Source organism: Staurois parvus, unplaced genomic scaffold, assembly GCF_062004578.1.
Source record: "Staurois parvus isolate SC_StPar_1 unplaced genomic scaffold, SC_StPar_1.0 ptg001675l, whole genome shotgun sequence".
Lineage (NCBI taxonomy): Eukaryota > Metazoa > Chordata > Amphibia > Anura > Ranidae > Staurois > Staurois parvus.
Window position 1 is genome coordinate 134865 of NW_028319471.1, and position 24287 is coordinate 159151.

Consider the following 24287-nt stretch of genomic DNA (forward strand, 5'->3'; position numbering starts at 1 on the left):
TACTTGTATAGCGCCGTCAATTTACGCAGCGCTTTACATATATATTGTACATTCACATCAGTCCCTAACCCTCAAGGGGCGTACAATCTAAGGTCCCTAACCCTCAAGGGGCGTACAATCTAAGGTCCCTAACCCTCAAGGGGCGTACAATCTAAGGTCCCTAACCCTCAAGGGGCGTACAATCTAAGGTCCCTAACTCTCAAGGGGTGTACAATCTAAGGTCCCTAACCTTCAAGGGGTGTACAATCTAAGGTCCCTAACCCTCAAGGGGCGTACAATCTAAGGTCCCTAACTCTCAAGGGGCGTACAATCTAAGGTCCCTAACCCTCAAGGGGCGTACAATCTAAGGTCCCTAACCCTCAAGGGGCGTACAATCTAAGGTCCCTAACCCTCAAGGGGCGTACAGTCTAAGGTCCCTAACTCTCAAGGGGCGTACAATCTAAGGTCCCTAACCCTCAAGGGGCGTACAATCTAAGGTCCCTAACCCTCAAGGGGCGTACAATCTAAGGTCCCTAACCCTCAAGGGGCGTACAGTCTAAGGTCCCTAACCCTCAAGGGGCGTACAATCTAAGGTCCCTAACTGACATTCATACATACACATACTAGGGACAATTTAGACAGCAGCCAATTCACCTACCAGCATGTCTTTGGGCGTGGGAGGAAACTAGAGTACCTAGAGGAAACCCACGCATGCACAGGGAGAACATGCAAACTCCAGGTAGATAGTGCCATGGTTTGGGAAGTGCTAACCACTTAGCCACTGTACTGCCCCAGTTTTAAGCTGCTTAACTGTAGACACCTGTGGAGGTTGGTCTCTGTAGGGTCATAACCACGTGTTAAACCTCTGTATGCCCAAAGTTTGTACATATAGCTCTGTCATTGCCTGCTCTTATGGATGGCCGCCATGTTTCAAATGACGAAAACCCTTTTGTGTTGGGGGAGAGCTGCCACATTACAAGTGACTGCTGCTCGCTTGTAGCAGCCATTGAGCTGACCATATATACCAGTAGAATATTGTTGGAAAAATCTTTGTTTTGGGAACATTCAATCAATTTCTTGATAGTGGGATCAACTCGATGTTAGGTTTTGACTGCACTGATGATAAAATTCAAAGATGAAGGATGGACATTTTTTTCGTGAAGGAACTCATTTCCATAACATAAGGTGGAGATGCTCTGTGGTCCAGCAGATGAAGCGTCTTCTCCACTCTATATTAAAAAAAAAAAAGAAAGAAAAGGAAATTCTCTGGAGTTTGACTTTAAACCATGCCCCTATGGTATATGCCGAATCCTGTAAGGCAAGGTTACTCAGCCAGGGTTCCATGGATCCCTAGGGTTCCTCCAGAGGTTGCTAGGGGTTTCTGGTGCAAAGAGCAAGTTCTGCCTCTCAGATAAGTTCCTACCGGCACCATTGATTTTTTTTTTTCTGCGATCTGTAAGGGGGTAATTCTTCCCAATATCCACAAGTGTAAAAAGCATTCTACTCACTGACCATCGCACTGATGTATCTTAAGTTGTAGATACAGTGAAGGAAACGTGTATTTGTTCCCCGGCTGATGTTGAATGTTTGCCCCTCACACAGAAATGATCGGTCTAACAATGGAATGTTCGGTGTAACACTGAGAGACAGAATACAACAACAAATTCAGCAGAAATGCGTCTAACAAATGACTGATCTGCATGTTCATGAGGGAAAGAAGGATTTGATCCCCTTCACAAAACATGACTTAGTACTTGGTGGCCAATCCCTTGTTGGCCATCACAGAGGTCAGACGTTTCCTGGAGTTGGCCCTCAGGTTTGCACACATCTCGGGAGGGATTTTGGCTCACTCCTCTTGGCAGATCCTCTCCAAGTCATTAAGGTTTGGTGGCTGACGTTTGGCAACTCGAACTTTCAGCTCCCTCCACCGATTAAGGTCTGGAGACTGGAGTTCTGGAATGATTCCTCACTGTTCTCATGATCATTGACAAGATCCTCACGTGTGGTTCAGGGTTGATTCCTCACTGTTCTCATGATCATTGACAAGATCCTCACGTGTAGTTCTGGGATGATTCCTCACTGTTCTCATGATCATTGACAAGATCCTCACGTGTAGTTCTGGGATGATTCCTCACTGTTCTCATGATCATTGACAAGATCCTCACGTGTGGTTCTGGGTTGATTCCTCACTGTTCTCATGATCATTGACAAGATCTTCACGTGTAGTTCTTGGTTGATTCCTCACTGTTCTCATGATCATTGACAAGATCCTCACGTGTAGTTCTGGGATGATTCCTCACTGTTCTCATGATCATTGACAAGATCCTCACGTGTGGTTCTGGGTTGATTCCTCACTGTTCTCATGATCATTGACAAGATCTTCACGTGTAGTTCTTGGTTGATTCCTCACTGTTCTCATGATCATTGACAAGATCCTCACGTGTAGTTCTGGGATGATTCCTCACTGTTCTCATGATCATTGACAAGATCCTCACGTGTGGTTCTGGGTTGATTCCTCACTGTTCTCATGATCATTGACAAGATCCTCACGTGTAGTTCTGGGATGATTCCTCACTGTTCTCATGATCATTGACAAGATCCTCACGTGTGGTTCTGGGATGATTCCTCACTGTTCTCATGATCATTGACAAGATCCTCACGTGTAGTTCTGGGATGATTCCTCACTGTTCTCATGATCATTGACAAGATCCTCACGTGTGGTTCTGGGATGATTCCTCCCTGTTCTCATGATCATTGACACTCCACGAGGTGAGATCTTGCATGGTGCACCAGACCTAGGGAGACTGACACTTGTTTTGTGTTTCTTCCATTTGTGAATGATTGCACCAACTGTTGTCACCTTCTCACCAAGCTGCTTGGCCATAGTTTGGTAGCCCAGTCCAGCCTTGTGTAGGTCTACCATCTTGTCCCTGACATCCTTGGACAGCTCTTTGGTCTTTGCCATGGTGGAGAGTTTGGAATCTGATGGTTTGATTGCTCCTGTGGACAGGTGTCTTTTGTACAGGTAACACAATGAGATTAGCAGCACTCCCTTTAAGAGACTGCTTCTAATCTCAGCTTGTTACCTGTATGAGAGACACCTGGGAGCCAGAAATCCTGCTGAATGATAGGGGATCAAATCCTTCTTTCCCTCATGAACATGCAGATCCGTCATCATTTGTTAGACGCATTTCTGCTGAATTTGTTGTTGTATTCTGTCTCTCAGTGTTCCACCGAACATTCCATTGTTAGACCGATCATTTCTGTGTGAGGGGCGAACATTCAGCATCAGCCGGAGAGCAAATACACATTTCCTTCACTGTATAGTCATTTTTAGCAGGAGTTCCCTGAGACCAAAAAGTGATTTTAAGGGTTCCCCTGTGTTGAAAGGGAGAGAGGCTGCTGTAGGGCATTCAGAGGGAATCGTCAGCCTTTGTCACGTGAGTGCAATCAGCTTAATGTAGATAATCGTATCAAGGTATGTTAATGTGTTCAGGACCTGATCTCCTCTGTAATTCTGTATATATTCCATATTGTGGAGGGGGAACTGGGACAGACGTGACATTCCTGGGGGTGTCAGGAAGGATCACTAATTAGCCGCTCTCATTGCAAAGACTGCAGGTAAACGTGTTAATTGGTTTTATTCGGTAATCTCGGCATCTTCCCACGTTGGATGAATGTCCTGTTTTTTCCCTTTAGATCAGAGCTGCTATCTGAGCCCGAGTTCTTTGCAGCCAAAACCTCTGTAAACATGGAATCAAATAACGTGTTACGTGAACTGTCATCGGGGATTATCTGGGGTTAACATAAGCCGCAGGAATTGTAGTGGAAGGGATTCTTAGCCTTGTGCAAAAAAAGCAGTTTAAGGGTCAGTTCACCTGCGACTGATGTTTCTGATTTTTTTTTTTTGTAGATGCTGGTAAGTTCAAACCCTTCTTTTTTTGGAGTAGGGGAGAGGGTTAAAACAGCTTCAGTCAAAATATAAATATAAAAAAGATGTAAATGTAAAAAAAGATAGGGAGAGCAGGCTTTGCAGCAATACCCACCCTCAATTGGGAGTTGTCCCCTGCCGTACCTCTTTTCTGCCACTAGATGTCCTCAGATGGCTAACTTAACACAACCCACATACTCTGAGCTCAGGCTGTCATGGACCCGCCCCCGGCCTGTGATTGGAGTGAAAGGAAAAGCAGCACAGTGATGAGCTCAACCTTCTATCACTCTGCTCTCTCCTCCTTTTGGCATGCCTTTTGTCAGAACAGTGGCTTCCTATGCTGCTTCTTCCTCTCCCACTCTGAGCTCTGCTGTACAGGGACTGCAAGAGATGTGTTATTATTATTCAGGATTTATATACCCACAGGGAAGAAAAATATATTTGAAAATATATTCTTCCCAAATATATTGACATATTTTTAAAATATATTTGAAATGCTTCAATTTTGGCCATATTCAATATATTTCAAAGCATTAGAGTTCACCTTTAAGACTCCAGTAATTTTTAGTTTTTTGGCTGTTTGGGAGATTTTCCTTCACTACCTGTTCTAGAGACTCAGCAGGTCTAGTTAATTTTCTCACAGTGTGAGGAATGCCCAGCTTACAGCTGCCACTGAAACAGGTTTACCCATTGAAAGATTTCCCCGCACCTCCTGTTATGACAGCAACTCTAAAATGTTAGATTTTTACCACCCCTTCTGTTTTGGAGACGACGGTCATCAGGATGATCGAGAGGGTGAATTTTCCCAACATGGATGCAGACAGCAATACAAATCTCCATGGTTTCGGAATGGGATGCACTGTAGATCAATTAAAAACTCAGCGACCGAGTGGGGCCAACCCATAATGACCAAAACAGGTGTGCCGGCTTCCCCAGACTACTTATTTTCTTTATGAATTGGCCCCACTTGGCCATCTGAGTTTTTAATTGATATACATTCCATCCCTTATCTCACGACTCGACTAATGCAACTCCCTCCTCACCGGCCTACCTCATCGCAGACTATCCCCGCTTCAGTCTATCCTGAACTCAGCGACCAGACTCATCCACCTTACCAACCGCTCCGTATCCACCACCCCCCTCTGCCAATCCCTCCACTGACTCCACCCCCCTCTGTCATTCCCTCCACTGACTCCACCCCCCTCTGTCATTCCCTCCACTGGCTCCCGATTGCCCAACGCATTAAATTCAAACTACTAACACTGACGTACAAAGCCATTCATAAAGCTGCCCCAAACTACCTCACCGACCTGATACCCAAATACCACCCAACCCGTAATCTTCGCTCTTCACAAGACCTCCTACTTTCTAGCTCCCTGGTCTCCACCTCCCACGCCCGATTGCAGGACTTCCCCCGGACTTCCCCCATCCTCTGGAACTCTCTACCCCAATCCATCAGACTGTCACTTTCCCTCCTCACGTTCAGGCGCACCCTGAAAACCCATCTCTTCAGGTAGGCAGGGAAGCCTACCCCACCCTCACCTAATTGCTGATCTACACTCTACACTCCTCCTACTACTCCATCCCCCACAGCCATTTCCTCCCGTACCACTATCCCCTCCCTCCTAGACTGTAAGCTCCAAGGAGCAGGGCCCTCAAACCCCTCGTGTTTTGTCTTGTTACTGTATTGTCATGTTCTGTCCCCCACTATAATGTACAACGCTGAGCAAACCTTTTGGCGCTATATAAATACTGTATAATAATAATTATCCCATTCCTATGGTTATTGACATGTAATTTGGGCTATAATAACCCCCACTTTTCTGGGAAGGCTTTCTACAAGATTTTTTTATAGGAATTTTTGCCCATTCAGCCAAGAGAGCGTTTGTGTGGTCAGTATATTGTTCATGTTTCAACCAATGGTGTGCTGGTGATTGCTACCATTTCTGCAATTAGAGCAAGTCCCCATCCATTGTAAACCATTGCAGCACTCACATGGAAGGTCAAGAAGCTGTTTGGAGTGTACCATACTCTCTTCAAAACAGGTACTGATGTTGGATGAGTAGATCTGGTTCTCAGTTGGCATTCTAATTTATCATAAGGTGCTCAGTAGGGCTGAGGTCAGGGCTGTGTGCAGGGCATTCACGTTCCTTCACACCAAAGTGGTCAATGTCTTTATAGAGATGTTGAATGAGAAGACCTGACTCATTCCAAGTCATCTCAAAGGCGTTCACTAGGGTTGAGGTCAGGGCTGTGTGCAGGGCATTCACGTTCCTTCACACCAAATGAGTCAATGTCTTTATAGAGATGTTGAATGAGAAGACCTGACTCATTCCAAGTCATCTCAAAGGCGTTCACTAGGGTTAAGGTCAGGGCTTTGTGCGGGGCATTCACGTTCCTTCACACCAAATGGGTCAATGTCTTTATAGAGATGTTGAATGAGAGGACCTGACTCATTCCAATTCATCTCAAAGGCGTTCACTAGGGTTGAGGTCAGGGCTGTGTGCGGGGCATTCACGTTCCTTCACACCAAATGAGTCAATGTCTTTATAGAGATGTTGAATGAGAAGACCTGACTCATTCCAATTCATCTCAAAGGCGTTCACTAGGGTTAAGGTCAGGGCTTTGTGCGGGGCATTCACGTTCCTTCACACCAAATGGGTCAATGTCTTTATAGAGATGTTGAATGAGAAGACCTGACTCATTCCAAGTCATCTCAAAGGCGTTCACTAGGGTTAAGGTCAGGGCTTTGTGCGGGGCATTCACGTTCCTTCACACCAAATGGGTCAATGTCTTTATAGAGATGTTGAATGAGAAGACCTGACTCATTCCAATTCATCTCAAAGGCGTTCACTAGGGTTGAGGTCAGGGCTGTGTGCGGGGCATTCACGTTCCTTCACACCAAATGAGTCAATGTCTTTATAAAGATATTGAATGAGAAGACCTGACTCATTCCAAGTCATCTCAAAGGCGTTCACTAGGGTTGAGGTCAGGGCTGTGTGCAGGGCATTCACGTTCCTTCACACCAAATGGGTCAATGTCTTTATAGAGATGTTGAATGAGAAGACCTGACTCATTCCAATTCATCTCAAAGGCGTTCACTAGGGTTGAGGTCAGGGCTGTGTGCGGGGCATTCACGTTCCTTCACACCAAATGGGTCAATGTCTTTATAGAGATGTTGAATGAGAAGACCTGACTCATTCCAATTCATCTCAAAGGCGTTGACTAGGGTTGAGGTCAGGGCTCTGTGCAGGACACTTGAGTTCCTCCACATCAAATGGGTCACACCATGTCTTTATTGAGCGGGCTTTGTACACAGGGACACAGTCATGCTGGAACAGAAAACTTCCCCAAAATGTTATCACAAGGTTGGAGCCGCATGTAGCATGTGTGATGGTCAGATGTTCAGATACTTTTGGAAATATAATGTACACTCCCAGCCACTTTATTAGGTATACCTGTCCAATTGCATAGTAACACAAATTGCTAATCAGCCAATCACATGGCAGCAACTCAATGCATTTAGGCATCTAGACGTGGTGAAGACGACTTGCTGAAGTTCAAAATGAGCATCAGAATGGGGAAGAAAGGGGATTTAAGTGACTTTGAACGTAGAATGGTTGTTGGTGCCAGACGGGCTGGTCTGAGTATTTCAAAAATTGCTTATCTACTGGGATTTATGGGTTTACAGGGAATGGTCCAAAAAAGATAGAATACCCAGTGAGTGGCAGTTGTGTGGAAAATGCCTTGTTGATGTCAGAGGAGAATGGGCAGACTGGTTCCAGATGATAGAAAGGCAACATTAACTTATGTCATTATGGACCAAAACCTCTGAGGAATGTTTCCAACACCTTGTTGAATCTATGCCACGAAGAATGAAGGCAGTTCTGAAGGAAAAAGTGGGTCCAAACCGGTACTAGCAAGGTGGACCTAATAAAGTGGCTGGGGAGTGTGTATTGTGAGGAACACTGCTGATATAGTAGTACATGAAGCTGCAACACCTATGCAGTAGTAGATGGCTTGGGAACACCTTAAGGTTGGCAGAAACAAATCCATGAAATATAGCTAGACGTCCTCACTGGTGGAGTTCTTAAGAGATGCAAAATCCATCATGTGAGGTCACCAGACTCTACCTTTGTTTGAAATACTTGTGTTGGTTGGGCTGACCCCTTTGGGCATACTTGCACTAGGTGACCCATACAGGGCCTGAGCATGTTTGAACCTTGAAGTCCAGTTTGTTTGACTAATGCAATCACACCATACCATGCTTGGGCACTTGGAGAGGAGGGCTTGGGTGCGGTTGGGTTATACTCGATATGTATTTGTTTTTTCTAACCGTCCCTGAGCATGGAGTTCTCATGGATCACTGGATACTCACAGAGCACAAAGAAGGGGATCACTGGCTTGGCAATTTGAGCTGAAGCCAGCGGGTGTAGTAGGGAGAGGCAGCCATTAGACTTGAACATGGCAGCCATGCCTGGAGTGAGTACGTTCTCAATGTGATCTGCTGATAAGGATCTAAAGAACTCACAATTAACGATCTTCTTCTTTTCCACACCAGGTGCTTTTCTCATCCCATATTTCATCTTTCTGTTCGGGGGCGGTTTACCTGTGTTCTTCCTGGAGGTGGTTTTGGGGCAGTTCACATCTGAAGGTGGTATCACCTGCTGGGAGAAGATCTGCCCCATCTTTACCGGTAAGGACCCTATGGCATGGAGTGTTATGACGAGTAAATAGATACCTAACATGTCACGCTTCAAAATTGCACATGCCCATGGAATGGCCACAAGGTATGGTACATTAAATTATCAATAGACGACACTTTAAAAGCTTCTACAGGTTACCGCTTCAGAGTTAAAGTGGTTGTAAAGGCTGATGGTTTTTTACATTTATGCATTGTAGTCCCATGGCGATCCAGCCAATCAAAGCCAGTGAGCCAATGAGGAGAGAGAGGGGCGGGGACGAGCTGCAGCACTGTGTGTGAATGGACATAGAGAGCAGTGGCTCAAGAGCGAGCCTGCTTGGGTGTGCGGAAGGGAGGGGCCAGGAGCGCCAATGGGGGACCCGAGAAGAGCAGGATTGGGGCTGCTCTGTACAAAATCATTGCACCCAGCAGGTAAGCATGACATGTTTATTACCCGCACTTCCAAATTCCAACCTATAGAATTACCGCTTCCATGACCTTACAAGGCACAAGCTGTCACAACTCCGCCCCGTTTGCGTCACGTAGGTTGGAATTTGGAAGCGCGGGTAGTATGCTGTGGGAATGGCGGAAAGAGACAGAAGGTTTCTTAAGTAAATACAGGGAGGATTATCCTGGACCAGGATCATATCCAACTCGTAAAGGGGACCTCTACTGATTTATTCAATGCGTATATACTTTACGCATCTGGTGAGTGCGTAATTTTACCACACTGTTTTGGAGCACCGATACTGGATTTTATTGTCATTTTGCACCTAGTCCTGCACAGACTATCGCTTTTTGATTGCTTTATTTAGCTTTTATATACATTTGTGAACATTTATATATATATATATATATATATATATATATATATACAGTCAGGTCCATAAATATTGGGACATCGACACAATTCTGACATTTTTGGCTCTATACACCACCACAAGGGATTTGAAAAGAAACGCACAAGATGTGCTTTAACTGCAGACTGTCAGCTTTAATTTGAGAGTATTTACATCCACATCAGGTGAACGGTGTAGGAATTACAACAGTTTGCATATGTGCCTCCCACTTGTTAAGGGACCAAAAGTAATGGGACAGAATAATAATCATAAATCAAACTTTCACTTTTTAATACTTGGTTGCAAATCCTTTGCAGTCAATTACAGCCTGAAGTCTGGAATGCATAGACATCACCAGACGCTGGGTTTCATCCCTGGTGATGCTCTGCCAGGCCTTTACTGCAACTGTCTTCAGTTCCTGCTTGTTCATGGGGCATTTTCCCTTCAGTTTTGTCTTCAGCAAGTGAAATGCTCCATCGGATTCAGGTCAGGTGATGGACTTGGCCATTGCATAACATTCCACTTCTTTCCCTTAAAAAACTCTTTGGTTGCTTTTGCAGTCTGCTTTGGGTCATTGTCCATCTGCACTGTGAAGCGTCCAATGAGTTGTGAAGCATTTGGCTGAATATGAGCCGATAATATTCCCGAAACACTTCACAATTCATCCGGCTGCTTCTGTCAGCAGTCACATCATCAATAAATACAAGAGAAGCAGTTCCATTGGCAGCCATACATGCCCACGCCATGACACTACCACCACCATGATCACTGATGAGGTGGTATGCTTAGGATCATGAGCAGTTCCTTCTCCATACTCTTCTCTTCCCATCACTCTGGTACAAGTTGATGTCGGTCTCATCTGTCCATAGGATGTTGTTCCAGAACTGTGAAGGCTTTTTTACATGTCGTTTGGCAAACTCTAATCTGGCCTTCCTGTTTTTGAGGCTCACCAATGGTTTCCATCTTGTGGTGAACCCTCTGTATTCACTCTGGTGAAGTCTTCTCTTGATTGGTGACTTTGACACACATACACCTACCTCCTGGAGAGTGTTCTTGATCCGGCCAACTGTTGTGAAGGGTGTTTTCTTCACCAGGGAAAGAATTCTTCGGTCATCCACCACAGTTGTTTTCCGTGGTCTTCCGGGTCTTTTGGTGTTGCTGAGCTCACCGGTGCGTTCCTTCTTTTTAAGAATGTTCCAAACAGTTGTTTTGGCCACGCCTAATGTTTTTGCTGTCTCTCTGATGGGTTTGTTTTGTTTTTTCAGCCTAATGATGGCTTCACTGATAGTGACAGCTCTTTGGATCTCATCTTGAGAGTTGACAGCAACAGATTCCAAATGCAAATCGCACACTTGAAATGAACTCTGGACCTTTTATCTGCTCATTGTAATTGGGATAATGAGGGAATAACACATATCTGGCCATGGAACAGCTGAGAAGACAATTGTCCCATTACTTTTGGTCCCTTAACAAGTGGGAGGCACATATGCAAACTGTTGTAATTCCTACACCGTTCACCTGATTTGGATGTAAATACCCTCAAATTAAAGCTGACAGTCTGTAGTTAAAGCACATCTTGTTCCTTTCATTTCAAATCCATTGTGGTGGTGTATAGAGCGAAAAATGTTAGAATTGTGTCGATGTCCCAATATTTATGGACCTGACTGTCTATATATATATATATATATATATATATATATATATATATATATATATACTCATTATTTTAGCGCTGCACAGATTTATCTATTTCTAGTTTTTGATGAGGTTTTTGTACCTTTTGTGCCCTAGCTGCTAACCAGGGAGCGCTCACTTTTTTACTTTATTCTTACTAAGACTTAACGGTGGACTGCTAAAACTTTTTTGCCCAAGGAGACTGCATTTTGTTGAACTTGTCCACTTTGTCTTCCTGAAGGGCAGATCGTTTTTCCAAAACTATCTCTTCATACAACTGTTTTTAAACTCCGTAAAGGGTATGGTTGGTTTCCTGCTTTTACAATGGTTCCTTTGGCATCAGTGAAAATATGGACTACCAAATTCGATTGGTTCTTGCTGTACTTGGGAGATGGTTTCGAGAGGAGAGCTTCTATAGAATTGTGGGGGTAGCGTTTCACATGGGGGGAGCCATATATTTTCTCATATATGCAGGCTGTACTTTGTTCTGCACAACGGATGTGCCTTGCTTATCCGGCAGCTCTACCAGATAAAAAATGCCTGAAAAGCAGACTTTCTACAGCAGTGTTGGTCAATTTTCTTGATATAGGAGGCTTCAAGGGCGGCCCCCGACATCACCGAACGGCCGCACATAAAATTCAGTGAATAATTATTATCAAACAGTGATAATTTCGCAGAGGAAAATATTTTAGTTTACTAAAATATAACTGAAACTAAAACAATTCAGATGACTGAAATACGACTAAAACTAAAATGGCACTTTTTAAAAAAATACTACGACTAAAACTAAATGGAAATTTGACGTCAAAATTAACACTGTTATCAGAGACAGCAGACACACAGCAGGATATAGGCAAAGACTATGGGCATGATACAAAAGATTTAGAGAGAGTTAGAGACTGTGGACAGCATATAAGAGATGGTCACAGACTGCAAACATAATACAAGAGGTGGTCAGAGACTGCGGACATGGTACAGTAGATGTTCAGACACTGCGGACATGGTACAGGAGATGTTCAGAGACTGCGGACATGGTACAGTAGATGGTCAGAGACTGCAGACATGATACAAGAGATGGTTAGAGACTGCAGACATGATACAAGAGATGGTTAGAGACTGCAGACATGATACACGAGATGGTCAGAGACTGCGGACATGGTACAGTAGATGGTCAGAGACTGCGGACATGATGCAAGATATGGTCAGAGGCTGCGGACATGATACAAGAGATGGTCAGAGGCTGCGGACATGATACAAGAGATGGTCAGAGACTGCTGACATGGTACAGTAGATGGTCAGAGACTGTGGACATGGTACAGTAGATGGTCAGAGACTACAGACATGGTACAGTAGATGGTCAGAGACTGCGGACATGGTACAGTAGATGGTCAGAGACTACAGACATGGTACAGTAGATGGTCAGAGACTGCGGACATGGTACAGTACATGGTCAGAGACTGCGGACATGGTACAGTAGATGGTTAGAGACTGCAGACATGATACACGAGATGGTCAGAGACTGCAGACATGATACACGAGATGGTCAGAGACTGCGGACATGGTACAGTAGATGGTCAGAGACTGCAGACATGATGCAAGATATGGTCAGAGGCTGCGGACATGATACAAGAGATGATCAGAGACTGCAGACATGATACAGTAGATGGTCAGAGACTGCAGACATGATACAGGAGATGGCCAGAGACTGCAGACATGATACAAGAGATGGTCAGAGATTGCAGACATGATACAAGAGATGGTCAGAGACTGCTGACATGGTACAGTAGATGGTCAGAGACTGCAGACATGATACAAGAGATGGTCAGAGACTGCTGACATGGTACAGTAGATGGTCAGAGACTGCTGACATGGTACAGTAGATGGTCAGAGATTGTGGACATGGTACAGTAGATGGTCAGAGACTGTGGACATGATACAAAAGATGGTCAGAGACTGTGGACATGGTACAGTAGATGGTCAGCGACTGCGGACATGATACAAGAGATGGTAAGAGATTGTGGACATGCTATAGGAATTGTTGGAGACTGAAGACATATTACATGAGGCTGCTAGAAGTCATAATGTATACAGGGCCATAGGGATCCACAGATTAGTGTCTTCTTAAGCAATGTGGAACTGTTGATTTCCTGTAAAGTAAGGATTTCAAGAACAGGTCCAAAAAAGTGGGCATTTCTACTTTAGGCTTGATCAGCCTGCTCTGAGAACACCATTTCATGTCCTGCCGAATCCTTGAGGTCAGAATTTGGAACTTTTTCCGTCTGTACTTTCCAGATGGTGCCAGTTAAAAAACTAATCAAGGGCAAGAAAAGTGTGTCAGGCAGACAGATGGAGAGCACACGATGGCTTATTGCCACTGCAGTGCGGGTGAGGACAGCGGCGTAGAGGTCAGCGGGTGCTGTACAGAGAGCAACGGACAGAAGTCCAACTACCTGGAGCGATCTATCGGCCGTCATGTTTTTAGCAATCCAACAGTTCTGAGCTGGTTAAGGGGAGAGAAACAGATGTTGGTGCATTTCACACATCATCAGTGCAAATTATAATTTTCGCCGGCGGATATTTTATATAGTTCTGTAGAGTGAAAAAAAGATTCTATGAAAGGCACAAATCTCCGAGCAAAGCAGTTTCTCAAATTGAATAAATTACTCTTCAACTCTAGTCTGGGATCTGCGGATCTTAATGGAAGGACTGGCTGTAGCTTTAAACAAACTGTTGGCAGGCTTTATGTAGCTTTGCTCACTTGCCAAAGCACATGTGGGACTTGTTTAAAACTACAGCCAGCACTTCTGATATGTTCTGTATTCAGTGCTTCCAGACTGGAGCCAGAGAGTGATTTTCAGGAAACATTATTAGAAAGAAATACACAAGGTGCTGTTCTTAAAACCATCCTGACGGCCCCCTTTGAGGACCTGGGATTAGATCTTCTGAAGCATCGAGAGCAACCTCCTTCATCCTCATGTTGGACAGGAATATTCTCTACAAAGATGGGCTGGGGCGGTGTTCCTCAAAGATGAGTAGAGGAGAACAAATAGACTTTGAGGTATCCACCGTCAAAAAGGAAATGAGGAGAGCCGGGAGAGCCCTTACGTTGTAGAAAGTTGATGGTAGGGTTTAGTGTGTTGTGGTTCTGTGGAAAATAAGATAGTTATGATGTTACAATTGATGAAGTAGTGAATGACCAAATGTAATGGTAAATGGTACTTCCAAGTTCACTCGTGGATAATTTGGATGTGGGAGGTTGCTGTCGATGCCTTGGGATACCCAGTGCTAGGTTCTCAAGCAGGACATCAGAATGGTTTGAAGAACAAGTTTTTTGGTCGACCAGTCTTAATGGAAGGACTGGCTGTTGCTTTAAACAAACTGTCGGCAGGTTTTGTCTTGCTTCATTCACTTGCCAAAGCCTGTGTGGGGCTTGTTTAAAACTACAGCCAACAAATTCTGTTACGTTCTGTATTTAGCGCTCCCACACTGCAGCCAGAGGGTGATTTTCAGGAAAAATTATTAGAAAGAAATACACAAGGTGCTGTTCTTAAAACCATCCTAATGGCCCCCTTTGAGGACCTGGGATTAGATCTTCTGAAGCATCGAGAGCAACCTCCTTCATCCTCCTGTTGGACAGGAATATTCTCTACAAAGATGGGCTGGGGTGGTGGTCCTCAAAGATGAGTAGAGGAGAACAAATAGACTCTGAGGTATCCAGCATCAAAAAGGAAATGAGGAGAGCCCTTATGAGTTGACAGTTGGTTTAGTGTGTTGTGGTTCTTTGGAAAATATAATTGACCTTACATTTGGTGAGGTAGTGAATGACCAAATGTAATGGTAAATGGTACTTCCAAGTACACTAGTGGAGAATTTAATTATCTCCACACAGGATGTGGGAGGTTGCTCTCGACCCAGTCCTAGGTCCTCAAGCAGGACATCCGAATGCTTTGAAGAACATGTTTGTGGTGGCGCAATGTTAATGGAAGGACTGACCGTTGGCAGGTTTTATCTAGCTTCTCTCACTTGCCAAAGCCTGTGCGGGACTTGTTTAAAACTACAGCCAGCACTTCTGGTATTTTCTGTATTCAGCGCTTGCAGACTAGAGTCAGAGAGTGATTTTTATTATTATTATACAGGATTTATATTATTATTATTATACAGGATTTATGGCGCCAACAGTTTGCTCAGCGCTTTACAATATAACGGGAGACCATACAGCAACAATACAGTTCAATACAAGAGGGATAGGAGGGCCCTGATCCTGGGAGCTTACAATCTAGGAGATTTTTAGGAACAATTATTGGAAAGAAATACACAAGGTGCTGTTCTTAAAACCATCCTGATCACCCCCTATGAGGACCGAGGATTAGGTCTTCCAAGGCATCGAGAGCAACCTTCTACATCCTCTGGTTGGACAGTAATATTCTCCATACATTTGGGGTGGGGTGGTGGTCCTCAAAGATGAGTGAAGGGGAACAAAAAAAACTTTGAGGTATCTTCCGACAAGAAGGAAATGAGGAGAGCCCTTACAGTACAGTAAGTTGACAGTAGAGTTTAGTGTATTATGTTTCTTTGAAAAATAAGATAATTATAACCTTACCTTTGGTGAGTTAGAGAATGACCAAATGTAATGGTAAACGCAACCTTCCAAATATACTTGTACAAAATTTTACTATCTCCACTCAGAATTGGGAGGTTTTTCTCGATGTCTTGGGAAACCCAGTCGTTGGTCTTCCAGCAGAACATCACCAATGGTTTGAGGAACGTGCTTGTGGTGGAGCAATCTTAATCGGGGGTACTGATTGACTGGCAGGCTTTATCTAGCTCTGCTCTCTTGCCAAAGCCTGTGTGGGATTTGTTTAAAACTACAGCCAGCACTTCTGGTATTTTCTGTATTAAGTGCTTTCAGACTGGAGCCAGAGAGTGATTTTTAGAAACAATTATTGGAAAGAAATACACAAGGTGCTGTTCTTAAAACCATCCTGATCACCCCCTATGAGGACCAATGATTAGGTCTTCCAAGGCATCTAGAGCAACCTCCTACATCCTCTGGTTGGACAGGAATATTCTCCATACATTTGGGGTGGGGTGGTGGTCCTCAAAGATGAGTGAAGGGGAACAAAAAAATTTTGAGGTATCTTCCGACAAGAAGGAAATGAGGAGAGCCCTTACAGTACAGTAAGTTGACAGTAGAGTTTAGTGTATTATGTTTCTTTGAAAAATAAGATAATTATCACCTTACCTTTGGTGAGTTAGAGAATGACGGTAAACGCAACCTTCCAAATATACTTGTACAGAATTTTACTATCTCCACTCAGAATTGGGAGGTTTTTCTCGATGTCTTGGGAAACCCAGTCATTAGTCCTCCAGCAGGACATCACCAATGGTTTGTGGAACGTGCTTGTGGTGGAGCAATCTTAATCGGGGGTACTGATTGATGACTGGCAGGCTTTATCTAGCTCTGCTCTCTTGCCAAAGTCTGTGTGGGATTTGTTTAAAACCACAGCCAGCACTTCTGTTACGTTTTACATTCAGAGTTTCCAGACTGGAGACAGAGTGAAGGTGCTGCTGCCGATCTCCCTCTGAAGTTATTCATCTTGGCCTCCATAATATGAGCTACTGATGTGAAACAAGCATGCAACCACTAAAACCAGAGCAAAGACAAAACTTGTGATCTGCATGGTGATTCTGGGCCAGAGACTCAGACCACAGAAGCCAGTGGATCAGCATGGCAGCCAAGCAGTTTTCCTGGCTTTGCCAAACCTCAATCAATGGTCAGAATACAGGTAACCCTTTCCATCCATGGCTAGAGCCAAGACATGCAACAGGATTTTACATGAGCATAATCTATTTTTTATTTGCAGTATTACATGCTAGCTTTGAAAGCTAGAACACAAGGGATGAATGAGTCCAAGGTAATGCTAATTGTTGATAAACTGGACATATTAAAAACATCCATCGCATTTTGGGGACCAAGCTACTCTCCTTCATCAGGGCTAGATAAAACATAATCATAATTATACAAATATGTGTCTGGTCCATAAGTTCTTCAGTGTTTCAGGATCATTTATTCTTTTAGCTCCGAGGAAGGGTGTTGGAAGTTTTTATATGACCAATTTGTCAACAATTAAAATTTAGTTTAGACTCTTTCATCTCTTTTGGTCAGGAATTCCTTTTCCGTGTTTCTGTGATTTAAAATATTGTTGGGTGCCCATTGAGGGAAACCTTACTGTGTAAAAGCCACCTTCGCAGAGTCACTGATCTTGTTTGAAGTTTTTCCCTTCATTTGAAGGAGTTTCAAAATCCTATCCCAGCTTCTTTAATATGTTTTCTGTATTAGATGTAGGGCAGCTCGAGGAGTGTACAAACTACAGCAAGCTGTACAGAGTGTTTAGATCTGATTTATTACCTCTGGTAATGTTATAGTAATGTTATTTTTTCAGAACCGTTGGGAGAGGCGTTATGTAATAGGCCATAACGTACATCCCTGTAGTACTGTGAAATCAGTGTAAAATTACATCGTCTTCATCCATGCCAGCACAGATACTACTCGGAGGGGATCAGATATCCACAGCTGCTGTGTTCACTTGGCGAAGAGCTAAGAAGGAACAAGAGCGCTGGCACAGCGAGAACTACATTGGCTCTCGTGTATCACTGCATTATTACAAAGGCCGACTGTACTTGGCCCAGTATATGCCAGGCATGCGATCAACTCAAGCAAAGCCATTATAGGCTGGGCTTGTAGGGACCTGGGAAAGATCCCTCACTGCCTTGGCTGAAACTGCTTTTTAGATAAAACAAATTGCAAGGCCAACCAGGTGGGATGGTCAAGTCAGGATGCATTAGGATTTGTTAGGACATAGGGGAAGTGGGATCTTCATTTGCAAGCGCTTGATGGGGTTTTAACTTCACCACAAACAAGTTCTTAAAACCATCCTGATGACTTCCGTTGAAGATCTACGATTAGGTCTCCAGAGGTATCAAGAGCATCTTCCTACATCCTGCAGGGGGTCAGGAATATTCTCTACAAAGATGGGGTGGGGAGGTGGTCCTCAAAGAAGAGTAGAAGAGGACAAAGGAACTTTGAGGTATCCACTGTCAAAAATTAAATAAGAGGTGAGCCTTACGGTGTGATGTTTTACCACAAACAAGTTCATAAAACCATCCTGATGACCTCCTGTTAGAGACCTACGATTAGGTCTCCAGAGAAATCAAGAGCAACCCCCCACATCCTGCAGGGGGACAGGATTTTCTAGGACATAGGGGAAGTGGGATCTCCATTTGCAAGCGCTTGATGGGATTTTAACTTCACCACAAACAAGTTCTTAAAACCATCCTGATGACGTCCGTTGAAGATCTACGATTAGGTCTCCAGAGGTATCAAGAGCATCTTCCTACATCCTGCAGGGGGTCAGGAATATTCTCTACAAAGATGGGGTGGGGAGGTGGTCCTCAAAGAAGAGTAGAGGAGAACAAAGGAACTTTGAGGTATCCACCATTGTCAAGGATCCGTTAAACGATCACCCTGTCACATGTCCACGCCACGCCCACAGCGACTAGCTAACCGTGACGCACGCGTGCGGCCGCGACAGGGTGGTAAAGAGGGGATAATAAAGGGATTTACACTTAAATATCTCAAACCGTATATAAGATCAGCCGTGATACCTTTTCACAGCCCGCACTACCTCTGGCCACCACCAGATGGAGACTCCACTCCAATCCAGCTGGTTGACCACACACTGGCAGATACGATCTTACATACAACCTGGTGCCCTGATTAGAGTTGAGGACCAGCTTAGTAATCACACACCCTTCTAAAGGTCCCTTCAGCTATCCTAGCTTGAACCCCGGTGCTGATAACCCTTCCACTGTCCACACACCCCCACACCAGACGCACCACAAAGGTAGCCTGCCACCACCCAACAGTTTATCCGCAGAATGGTCTGTTGAGACACCCCACACACACAGATCTCCGTCTGGCAGATCTGTTACCTTTGCAATCTGTGTGCAATCTGCCCACTCACAGTGCAGTTGCATACAGATTGGCAATGAGCTTAACCGAGCGTTTTAAAGGCACTAAAATACAATACAATCTAATCTCTCTAATCTAATCTCTCCGATCTCGTCTCTCCGAAGATATGAGCACGAGCTTAAATACACAGAAGTTCACTAATTAATTTTAAGATTTAATTTCCCAAAGTGGGCGGGGCATAAAATATCTACAAAATATAACAAGTTACAGAAAATACAAAAGATATAAGAAGACACACAAATGACTAATTACTATAAAATAAAAGGGAATAAAAAGACAGAATAACACTTTACCCTGCGGCTGGAGCAAGCCAGAAACTTAGCAATTCATTGGTCAATCGAACCAGCTCCATACGGATCACCCTGTCCAAATGTCCGTGTACCCAATTTATTGGGATTAGGACATGGGCGGGACATTAGTCTTTGGCCAATTGACCCTGGGGGAGGTGGTCCTGACCTGCCCACAAGAGGTACTGTGTGTGGACCTGCCCAAGTTCAATTGGGCCAAGACCGGCCTGAACACCAAGTCGGGGATTGGATTTCTGACACCAGCGCATCAGCCCGATCGCAACACTACCAAACACCATCCGACTGTCGCACCCCCGCGTCATCTAACCATTCTATGCATTTCCCTGGCTTCCTCCCCAAGCCACAAATATGATTCTTATATGTAAATGTAGCGCACAGCAGGCCCTGTGCAATGGAAGCATGTTCATATCTCTCCAACTAATATTTCATCTTTTATAAGAGATTAAACATCCCCCTTTTGATGAATGCACAAACCTAGCCGTCCTGTCTCCTATAACAAATTCCTAAACAGGTTTTCCCAGCAGGTGATAATCTCATTAACACAAAGGTGTCAACTCCAGGAGGCGGGGCTTTAGGCTAATTAATGCTAATTAATGCTAAATGATGATTGAGTCTGTAAGGCCTATGGAGGAATTGTGTATACATACACATCTGATCCCAGACCATTTGTTTGTACCTTCTATTCATTTCCCTACTGCCCAAGGGCTCAATGTACATCCTTAATTACCAGACTGTTCCTGAACACACCTTTGCAATGAAAGGGCGTGGCCTAATCTAATCTACTCAACCTGTCATGGCTATGATTCCATATTTCCACTGATCAAATCTTTCATGTCCATTACTTTACTTACAACCATCAAAAAGGAAATCGGTGATCCGGGAGAGCCCTTATGGTGTAGCACGTTGACAGTAGGATTTAGTGTGTAGTTGTTGTTTGGAAAATTAGATAATTATGACCTTACACTTGCTGAGGTTTGGGAGGTTGTTCTTAATGCCTAGGGAGACATAATCCTAGGTCCTCAAGCAGGTTGTCATAATACCAGGGGTGGACTGACAACTCATGGGGCCCCCGGGGAATAGGGGATCATGGCGCCCCTGTGTCCTTGCCCAAACTCAAAAAAGCCTATGAAAAAGGTACCAGGGGCATCCCATGGGGCCCCCTACTGACCCCGGGCCCTCGGGCAGTGCCGAGTTTCCAAATGGTCAGTCCGCCCCTGCATAATACTGGGAATAGTTACCATAACAGGAATAGAGGGCAAACCTCCAGTAAGTCCATCTAGTCTGGCAACAGCTTCCTAGAAGATTTCCCTTCATTTTTGAGAGATTTCCTCTCGCTTCCTGTTGCATCTCCAGGACAAAACGGAAGGGAAAATCTCCCCAATGAGAAACAAAGATAGGCTTTACCATTCCCTACTCTAATTTAAACTGACAAAAAGTTTGGCCTTTTAGATATACTTGTATACAAGTCCTAATTATGAAATATTAGATACAAATGGAGAAACAGAAAAAGGGCGCACCGACCTCGTGCATTATCGTTTAAAATAATTTATTAAAGAAACAAAAATAGGTATCATACTCACAATGGACATAATAAGACAGGCATGTCAAACTGAACAAGATGTATGATCCAAACAACATCTGAGTCCATACGATGGAACCCTGGATGACCAACTGGCTAACGTGTTTCGAGGACACAACCTCTTCCTCAGAGCCAACACTACAGGAGTCTGCACTTCTCTTTATCTAAGTTACTAAAAAAACTTATATAACTTATATAGTAACTAATATAAAGAGAAGTGCAGACTCCTGTAGTGTTGGCTCTGAGGAAGAGGTTGTGTCCTCGAAACGCGTTAGCCAGTTGGTCATCCAGGGTTCCATCGTATGGACTCAGATGTTGTTTGGATCATACATCTTGTTCAGTTTGACATGCCTGTGTTATTATGTCCATTGTGAGTATGATACCTATTTTTGTTTCTTTAATAAATTATTTTAAACAATAATGCACGAGGTCGGTGCGCCCTTTTTCTGTTTCTCCATTTGTATCCAGTGTATTTGGACCACCCCGGTCTGTTGAGGGCAGCAAGCAGTGCATATTCCAGAAAATTCCAGAACATTCCTATTGGGTCTACTGAGTCCTTTTCTAGCGCAGGAGTAAAGTGTTTGTTGTGTTGGATATGAAATATTAGAAGCTGTTCTACATTTGTCTCCTAAATTAAGAATGATTTAACCATTAGCCGCCCGGCCAATGGCCGTTTGGCGGCTTCAGATGTGCCTCTTCATTCCGGGTGCACGCCATTTGGCGTGCTCCCGCACATGCGCCGTTTGCGGTAATGCAGAGCGGCGCAGCAGCGGGATCTGTCACGGCCCGCGCACCTCGTACACGGCCGATGACAGATCCGAGTACCGGCTCCCGTTGCTGGTACCATGTGACCTGCTGTGACCAATCACAGCAGGTCACATGACAGTTGTATACAATGGATGGCTTCATTCATGATGCCATCCATTGTATACTAGTGCCTAGCTGTGAATGGTCACAGCTAATCACATGCACATGTCATGTGATTAGCTGTGACCAAATCACAGCTAAGCACAAAAAAAAAAAAAAGCTGAATGAATCGATTTCATTCAGGTAAATGCTTGCTTATAGCAAAGTAATTCTTTGCTATAAGCAAATTGTGTAAAAAAAAAAAAAAATACTGATCACTTCCCCAAAGTAGTACAGTGTTACTATGGTAACATTGTACTACCTTGGTCATAGTAAAATATGAAAAAAAATCTTAAAAAAAAATTAAAAAAATTAAATATAATAAAAAAAAAAAAAATATATATTTTTTTTTCATACTGTCACCAGTAAGTGTCCCTGTTCACCGCCATGCCAGTTATATGATGACGCTGTACTGCACTGGTGACAGTATGTAAAAAAAAAAAATAGTGAAATTAATTTTTTTAATTTTTTAATTTTCCGAAAAATTATGACATAAAAATACAACTTCAAAAAACTCGCCATGCATCTTAATAAGTGCGTCGGACTGTCTACTCTGCAAAAAGGGGTCATTTGGGGAATATCTGTACTTTTCTGACATTCTTGGACCTCAAGAAATTAGATTGGCTGTCAGTACTTCAGGATTGATCAATATTCAGATCTATACCATAGTTTGTGAACTCTATAACTTTCCTACAAACTAAATAATACATCCTAATTTGGGTTACTTTCACCAAAGACATGTAGCAGAATACATCTCGGCCTAAATTTATGAAGAACAATTATTTATTTGTAAACTTTTATAACAGAAACAAAGAAAAATGTTTTTTTTCAAAATTTTTGGTCTTTTTTTGTTAATTTAGCAAAAAATAAAAACCCCAGCGGTGATTAAATACCACCAAAAGAAAGCTCTAGTTGTGTGAAGAAAATGATAAAATTTTAGTTTGGGTACAATGTTGTATGACCGCGCAATTGTCATTCAAAGTGTGAGAGCGCCGAAACCTGAAAACTGGCCCGGGCAGGAAGGGGGAAAATTGCCCGGTATTGAAATGGTTAAAGCATGCAACAAGTGCTCTGTATACACATCTGAACCATAACGGGCAACTGTCATTTTGGTTTAGTCGTTTTCTTACTTTGATAGGTTTCTGACATTTACAAATATATGTAATAATTATCTGTTGTTTTTCATATTTACGATAAAATATAATATTCCATTATTTTAGAAGTAAACTTGTGATACAAAATGTCTCAGAATGGTGCAGCGTCTTTATTTTATGGTTGTCCGTCTGCAGAAGCAGCTCACTGACCATGATGTTATTGCTCACACACCAAGTGCACTGCTGATTGGGGAATAACTTTCATTACTTTAAAACAGTGGTCTCCAAACTACGGCCCGAGGGCCGGATCTGGCCCTTTGCTTACTTTTGTCTGGCCCTTGAAGCACTATTCAAACCACTGACTCCAAGGATGGGGCACTATTCCTCCCACTGACACCAACAATAGGGTACAATTCCTCCCACTGACACCAACAATAGGGCACAATTCCTCCCACTGACACCAACAATAGGGCACAATTCCTCCCACTGACACCAACAATAGGGCACTATTCCTCCCACTGACACCAACAATAGGGCACAATTCCTCCCACTGACACCAACAATAGGGCACAATTCCTCCCACTGACACCAACAATAGGGCACAATTCCTCCCACTGACACCAACAATAGGGCACAATTCCTCCCACTGACACCAACAATAGGGTACAATTCCTCCCACTGACACCAACAATAGGGCACAATTCCTCCCACTGACACCAACAATAGGGCACAATTCCTCCCACTGACACCAACAATAGGGTACAATTCCTCCCACTGACACCAACAATAGGGCACAATTCCTCCCACTGACACCAACAATAGGGTACAATTCCTCCCACTGACACCAACAATAGGGCACAATTCCTCCCACTGACACCAACAATAGGGCACAATTCCTCCCACTGACACCAATGACGGGGCACTATTCCTCCCACTGACACCAATGATGGGGCACAATTCCTCCCACTGACACCAATGACGGAGCACTATTCCTCCCACTGACACCAATGACTAGGCACTATTCCTCCCACTGATACCAATGATGGGGCACTATTCCTCCTACTGACACCAATGATGGGGCATTATTCCTCCCACTGACACCAATGATGGGGCACAATTCCTCCCACTGACACCAATGATGGGGCAATATTCCTCCCACCGACACCAATGATGGGGCGTTATTCCTCCCACTGACACCAATGATGGGGCACAATTCCTCCCACTGACACCAATGATGGGGCAATATTCCTCCCACCGACAC

The 24287-nt window shown here is 43.9% G+C and overlaps 1 protein-coding gene across 1 annotated transcript in view; it reads left to right on the top strand.

Annotated features, from left to right (window-relative positions):
* The window catches only part of SLC6A6 (solute carrier family 6 member 6), a 115561-nt gene that overhangs the window by 53323 nt on the left and 37951 nt on the right, over nt 1–24287 (top strand). The window contains exon 3 of the mRNA XM_089663381.1: nt 8472–8606. Coding sequence (XP_089519507.1) covers nt 8472–8606 — 135 coding nt within the window. The remainder of the gene's footprint in view (nt 1–8471; nt 8607–24287) is intronic.